The 7,680-nt window shown below is 49.0% G+C and overlaps 1 protein-coding gene across 1 annotated transcript; it reads left to right on the top strand.

Annotated features, from left to right (window-relative positions):
- Positions 1 to 484: 484 nt before the first annotated feature.
- On the top strand, positions 485 to 1,099 carry LOC141040865 (uncharacterized). The gene has a single exon (XM_073506980.1). It carries the CDS (start codon positions 485 to 487, stop codon positions 1,097 to 1,099), a length of 615 nt encoding a protein of 204 aa, XP_073363081.1.
- Positions 1,100 to 7,680: the final 6,581 nt, after the last annotated feature.

Here is a 7,680-nt window from a genome sequence, read left to right as displayed (position 1 = left end):
TAAATAATTTTGCTAAATCTAACATTAGGATCTCGTGATCACATCCACCCGGAGATTTGTATTATGCCTTTCTTGAATTGAGGGCCAGGATCTTCTTCACATTGTTCACGGGCCGCGGGATCCTTTTATCAAGGGCACCCTGGATCGTTCCCTGCAGATTCCTCGCTCTAGTAGTTTTCTCCGACGTTGATGTAGCCTTTGCTATGTCCCGTTGTTGTATCCCTCCATCGCGAGCATGCATGCCGCCTAGTATGTCTAGGATGATCCTCTTGTCCGAACTCATATAAACAACATGTAAATGGTTCTGTATATGTATATGTATGTCTTTAATGACTACTGTTTTGTACATACTGTGCCTTTGCTCATTATTCAAGTTACGTCATGAATGACTCCATACACCTGCTCCAACCTCTTGTTAAAACTGCTCTGTGATGTTTTTAGCAGGATGGCTGACGATCCTCCAGCTCCACCTTATATTGCCGCAATGATGCAGCAGATTGAGCTGAATCGTCAGTTTATGACTAGAGTAATGGCTCAGTTTCCAAACCAGAATGCTCATCAACAGCCTGCCCCAATAACACTTCTAGAATTTGTGCGCCTCAACCCGTCCATTTTCCGCAACTCCACCAATCATATGGATGCTGATGATTGGCTTCGTGACATCTTGTTTGAGATGGAGTCAACTAATGTGGCCCCTGCCAGTTACGTCACCTTTGCGACATTCCACTTGAAAGGTCCAGCTGCTCAATGGTGGGAAAGCCACAGGGGTGTGCTACCTGCAGAGACTGTAACCACTTGGCAGGACTTTCAGTTAGCCTTCCATGCACGACACATTACTCAAGGTCTGATGGACCAGAAGAAGAAGGAGTTCCGCAAACTCTCACAAGGCACAATGACTGTGGATGAATATCAGAGGAAATTCCTTGAATCATCCCGCTATGCTGCGGATGACGTCTGCACCGACGCTCTTAAGCAGGAGAAATTCCGTGAAGGACTCCATCCCGATATAAAGCTCGCACTTGTTGCTCATGATTGCACATACTTTGCGACGCTTGTCGGCCAATCTTTCCAAATTGAAACTGGCTTGACTGAGTACTAGGAGTCGCTCAAGCGTACTCGAGATGCTGCCCCATCCTCGAGTCAGCCTGCTCAAAAATGTCGAGTCTGGATCCCACATAATGTTCATCATCAACCCGCTCCAACACCACGGCTGTCTTATGTTGCACCTCGTCTACCTCCGCCGCCGAGACAACTAAATATTCAGGGTGGACAGTCCAATGCTATAGCTCCTCCCCATAATGATGGTTTATGCCGCAAGTGTGGACAGGCAGGGCAGCTTACTCCCAACTGTCGCCAGGGTCAGCTGCAAAATGCTTCACACCCTCCTATTGACCGTAAGAAGGGTTGTGGAAACCGTCGATTCAGAAACCGTAATATCATACCACCTACTGCTGTACTTGGCCAAGCCAATCACATCGATGCTTAAAAGGCTCGGAAGGAACCGACTATCGTGTTGGGAACTCTATATGTGAATTCAGTACCAGCCTCTGTTCTCTTTGATTCAAGGGCATCGCATGCTTTTGTGTCCCAACAATTTGCTCAGTGACATGAGTTGTACCTGGAAAAATTACCCACTCCTCTAATGGTTCAGTCCCCGGGATCCAAGTGGCAAACCACAATGGTAAGCCCTCACAACCACATCGAGATTGGAGGTCTACTTTTTCCGGCTTCTCTCATTATGCTCGACCCTTCCAACATAGACATTATTCTTGCTATGGACTGGTTGACGGCCCATAATGCTAAGATAGATTGTGCCGCCAAGACAGTCCAGCTCACTCACCCTTCTGGCCAGTTGATAAACTACTCAACTCAGATGATCCAGGATGCCGAGAATCAGTTATATGTTCTGAATGCATTGAATGCTTCACCTCCCGAAGGAATAGAGAACATTCCAGTCGTTCATGATTTTGAAGATGTCTTTCCAGAAGAACTTCCAGGAATACCCCCTACTAGAGCTGTTGAATTCATCATAGACTTGAAGCCGGGCACTACTCCTATTGCTAAGCGGCCATACAAGATGCCGCCGCATGAACTCCTTGAGCTTAAGGAGGAAATTGACAAATCTCTTAGCAAGGGTTTCATTCGTCCTAGTTCATCTGCTTGGGGAGCACCTTCTCTCTTTGTCAAGAAGAAGGATGGTACGAATCGTTTGGTCCAAGATTACCGACCTATCAACCAGGCAACAATTCAGAACAAGTATCCGCTTCCCAGAATCAACGGTCTGTATGATCAACTTGCTGGTTCCTCAGTATTCTCTAAACTAGATTTGAGGTTGGGTTACCACCAGATTCGGGTTCGTGAAGAGGATATTCCCAAGACCGCCTTCGTTACTCGCTATGGTTCATACGAGTACACCGTCATGTCCTTTGGCTTGACCAATGCTCCAGCCATCTTCTCTCGTCTGATGAACTATATATTCATGGAATACCTCGACAAGTTTGTCGTGGTTTATCTGGATGATATCCTTGTATATTCCAAGAACAAAGAAGAACATGCTGAACACCTTCGACTTGTTCTGGAAAAGCTTCGAGAGCATCAACTATATGCTAAGTATTCCAAGTGTGAATTCTGGCTTCCCGAAGTAACCTACCTTGGCCATGTGATCTCCAAGGATGGTATTGCCGTCAACCCCGAGCGAGTTCATGCTATTCTTGACTGGACTCCTCCGAAGAATGTCAAACAAGTCAGAAGTTTTGTCGGACTCGCCAGCTATTGCCGTCGATTTGTCGAGAACTTCTCCAAGATCGCCAAGCCTCTGACTGGTCTGCTTCATAAAGGCGTCAAGTTCGAGTGGACAAAAAAGTGTCAGGAAAGTTTCCAAGCACTCAAAGACAAGCTGACTTCTGCCCCAGTGCTTGCTCCTCCAGGTACTAAGAAGGATTTCGTCATTTACTACGACGCTTCAAGTCAAGGATTAGGCTGTGTCCTAATGCAAGAGCGCAGAGTGATTGCTTATGCCTCTCGTCAGTTGCGCCCTCATGAAGAGAACTACCTAGTTCACGACCTCGAGCTTGCAGCTGTTATACATGCACTAAAACAGTGGCGACATTACCTCCTCAGTAATCGTTGCGAGATCTTCACCGACCACCAAAGTCTGAAGTATCTGTTTACTCAGCCAGATTTGAATCTCCGTCAGCAGAGATGGATGGAGACCGTAGCAGACTTTGACTTGGGTATTTCCTATACACCAGGCAAGGCTAATGTAATGGCTGATGCCTTGAGCCGCTAGTCATATTGCAACCATCTCGAGGTTCGCAAAGTTCAGCCCTCACTCGTTGAAGAATTCAGAAAGCTGAACCTCCATATTGTTCCTCCGGGTGCACTCGCTCCCCCTCCTAAGGAGTTCCGCAAGATGAACCTCCGTGTTGTTCCCCAGGGTTCCCTCGATCCCTAGTTGTTGAACCAAATCTCGTGGAAAGCATCAAGAGGCTGCAGAAATATGACTCTCAAGTTGAGAAGATTAAGCTCTACCTCGCAGAAGGAAGGCCCTCATTCTTCACTCTTGAAGATGATGACACCTTGTTCTTTAAAGGTCGCCTAGTGGTTCCTTCAAAAGACAACCTGGATATGACTAAGGAGGTTATGAAAGAAGCTCATGATACACCTTTGTCTGTTCATCCAGGTAGCACCAAGATGTACCAAGACATTCGTCAGAGATTCTGGTGGTCAAATATGAAGCAAGACATTGCTGGCTATGTTGCTGAATGTGATGTTTGCCGTTGTAACGAAGTAGAACATCAAATGACTACTGGAACTCTGCAACCTATCTCTATTCCTGAATGGAAATGGGACCATGTCGAAATGGACTTTGTCACCAGTTTTCCCAAATCGCAGAAAGGTAATGATGCTATTCTTGTCGTCATTGACCGGCTTTCTAAAGTTGCACACTTTCTGGCCGTCAAAGAAACCATCACTGCTGGTCAGTTGGCAACTCTCTATATGTCTAGAATTGTTTCACTTCATGGTATTCCACTGGTAATCAGCTCAGACCATGGCAGCTTATTCACTTCAAGATTCTGGGCAAGTTTCCAAGAAGCTATGGGAACTCATCTGTCTTTCAGCACTGCTTTTCACCCTTAGTCGCAGGGACAAGTTGAACGCGTCAATCAAGTTCTCGAAGACATGCTTCAATCTTGTGTTATTTCCTTCGGCACGAAATGGGAGGAATCTCTCCCGTATGCTGAGTTATCCTACAACAATAGCTATCAAGCTAGTCTGAAGATGGCTCCCTTCGAAGTGTTATATGGACGAAAGTTCCGAACCCCTCTGAACTAGTCAGAAACTGGGGAACATCCACTCTTCGGTCCGGATATTATCCAACACGCTGAAGAACAAGTCCGCGTCATTTGCGAGAATCTCAAGACTGCTCAGTCACATCAGAAAAGTCAGTATGACCGGCATCACAAAGACATGGTCTATCAACCTGGCGAAAAGGCTTATCTTCAAGTCACACCAATGAAGGGTGCTCACCAATTCGGGATCAAGGGCAAGCTAGCTCCTCGCTATATTGGTCCATTCACTATTCTCGAAAGGCGTGGAAAAGTGGCATACCAGTTGGAACTTCCGTCGAACCTTTCTCAGGTTCACGATGTGTTCCACGTGTCACAACTCCGCCGCTGCTTCAAGGACCCAATCCGAGTAGTGGATCATGAAGTGCTCGAGTTGCAACAGGACCTCTCCTATAAAGAGCATCCGGTCCGCATTCTCGACCAAGTTGAACGCCGCACACGTCAGAAGGTGATCAGTTCCTCAAGGTCCAGTGGTCGCATCACTCTGAAGACGAAGTCACTTGGGAACGCGAGGATCGCCTACATGACGAATACCCCGCTTTGTTTCCTTCTACCTCCTAAATCTCGGGACGAGATTTCTTGTACTGGAGGAGAATTGTAACACCCGGATAATTATGCTACAGTAAACCACTGTTGATGGTGCCATGTCATTGATTTTATTGTTGTTAAGTTCACGTTGATTCAAAGGCGGTTCCAAATTCGAATTTAAAATCAGTAAAAAGAAAAGGCAGAAGTAATTAAAAGAATAAGAGAAAAGAAAGAAACAAACAAAAAGACCTCCTGGGCCAATTGGGTCAATAGGCCCAGCTGGCCACCCACGCGGCCCAGCCGGCCCACCCCCGCTGCCCCTGGCCTATTAGGCCACACCCCTGAACCCTAAACACCCGATCCCCCCACTTCCCCCACGCTCCTTCCCCTCTCCTCCCTCGATCTGGATAGGGGGGCAGCGACCCCGATCCCGTGTCGCCCCTTCGCCACCTCGTCGGTGCTCGCCTCTCCGTCTCCTCCCGCACGACGCCCGGCACCCCCTCGACCCATGATGGAATGGGGGCACGACCCTGTGGTGCCCCGATCCTCGACGTCGCGCCGTCGCCGCTCGCCGTCACCTCGTCGGTGTCGCCTCCGTGCCTCTCCCCCGACAGGCTACCCCGAGCACGCCTTCACACATCTACAGGGTCGGTGAGGCCCCCCCGTCCGCTTCCTCCTATAACCCTCCTCTGCTCGCCGAAGTGTCGCTGTGACTGCGTCCGGGCGCTGCGCTCCTGCGCTGCCGGCGCACGCCCGCCGAAGCTTGACCTCCCCGTCCACGCGCGCCTTCCTGGCCGCGGCTACGCAGGGCTGCACCCTGCCTCCCCAAGCTGACTCTGCTGCAGTCTTCCGCCACATTCGGCCTCGCCCACGGCCTCGTGCGTCCTTGTTGCCGGCGTGCTACTGCAGTTGCCGCCGCCGCACTGTATGCCCCGCCTTCGACCGCCTGACACAACTCGCCCCTGGCCTCGCCGCAGTTCGCCGTCGGCGGCACCCTGCTTCTCGCCCGCACCACTGGTTGTAGCCGCCGGCGCCTAGCGCGCCCGTGCGTGCCCAGCCCTCCTCTGTTGGCCTGGGCTAATGACCACAGGGGCCCCTTTTTCTTTAGATCAAAAAAATGAAGTGAAACTGTAAAAATAGTTAATTTATTAACTAAACAATTAATCTAGCTTAATTAACTGATTAACTTCTAAATAGCCTAATGTGTCAATGACAGTAGGGCCCCACCACCAATTAAACTGTTTTAAACAATTTGTTAAACACATGTGACATTGACAGATGGGCCCTTTGACCCTGTTGACTGGTCAACATTGACCCAGTCAACGCTGACTGTACTGCTGACTGGCCCCACATGTCTTTGACTGTGGCTGGGCCTGGCCTGTGTAATAAAAAGTATTTTATTATTTAGTTTGAGTTAAATAAATTCCAGGATTTTCAGAAATTGATTAAAAACTTTGAAAAATCATATAAAATATTCCGTAACTCGGATGGAAAAGTGTTATACATGAAAGTTGCTTAGAACGGCAAGACGAATCCAAATATGCGGTCCATTCATCTACCACACATCCCTAGCATAGCGAACATCGAACCTTTCCCCTCCGTTTCATTTGTCCGAAAATGCCAAACCTGGGGAAACATTCCAGGATGTTATCCCCCTTCGTCGGTAACGTGTAGCACCGCGTTAGAACACGTCTAGCTCTGCCTGTTGTCATGTTATGCACTTGTTTACCCTGTATTTACTATTTCTTCCCCCTCTTTCTCCGGTAGACCCCGAGACCGCTATTGATGCCGCTGTGATCGACTACGTCGCCGACGACTCTTCTCCCTTTCAGCGGAGCTTCCAGGCAAGCCCCCCTTTAATCATCCCGATATCGCCCATTCCATTCTCATGCTTGCATTAGATTTTGCTACTGTAATTGATTGCTCCTATTCTAATGCATAGCCTGCTTTTGTACTTGCTCTTGTACCTTACCTGCTTATCCTAAACTGCTTAGTATAGGTTGGCTAGTTATCCATCAGTTTCCCCCACCTTGTCCTTGTTGCCCCTACTTCATCATCAACGACTCGATCAATGTGATCGACGACCAGAGCCCGACACCTCACATCACATCACACCCCTTTTGTTGCTCGACTCTACAGAGTTACCATCGAGTGTTGAGGGTGGTACCTCGTACATCACTCCTGATGAGATCTCTGTAGTGTAGCTATTAGGTCATGGTCATCGAGGGTGGTTCCTCCTTAACCACTTCCGATACGGCTATGCCGTGCAACTCCTCAAGTGTGAACCTCGAGGGTGATTCCTCATATGTTCACCTTAATGGTTACATCGAGTGGAATCCACCGAGGTTGATTCCTCTGGTTTTCCCCTTGATGTTTGGATACACGGTTACCTTGACTTCACTTGAGGCCTTTGTGAAAGTCGGGCGGGCCTGGAGAGCACCCGCAAGATAATTATGCGGCACGGCCGGGCATTCTGGGCCCTTGCCGTAAGTCCACGAGACGGGGCGACGGGGTCACATTATCGTGAGTCTCTGCTCGTCTATGCAAGCTAATAATACACTATGGTTTGGGTATTTGTTCTGAGTTGGCCTTTGGCCTTTATGCACTAACCACCACGCGAGAATAGTTATGGGCCTCGGCGTCGTAGTATCAGCCGAAGCTTTGTCAGACGTCCAGTTCAGCATTGTGGCCGGGCCGGATCGCGCCATCCAGGCAGAAGTGGTGCTAGTATCCCCTTGCAAACAACGACCCGGAGTGCAACGGGCGATGGGCCCAGACCCCGGAGTGCTTAGGATGTAGACCG

This window comes from Aegilops tauschii, chromosome 2, assembly GCF_002575655.3.
Source record: "Aegilops tauschii subsp. strangulata cultivar AL8/78 chromosome 2, Aet v6.0, whole genome shotgun sequence".
Taxonomy (NCBI): Eukaryota; Viridiplantae; Streptophyta; class Magnoliopsida; order Poales; family Poaceae; genus Aegilops; species Aegilops tauschii.
This window is presented reverse-complemented; position numbering and strand designations above follow the sequence as displayed.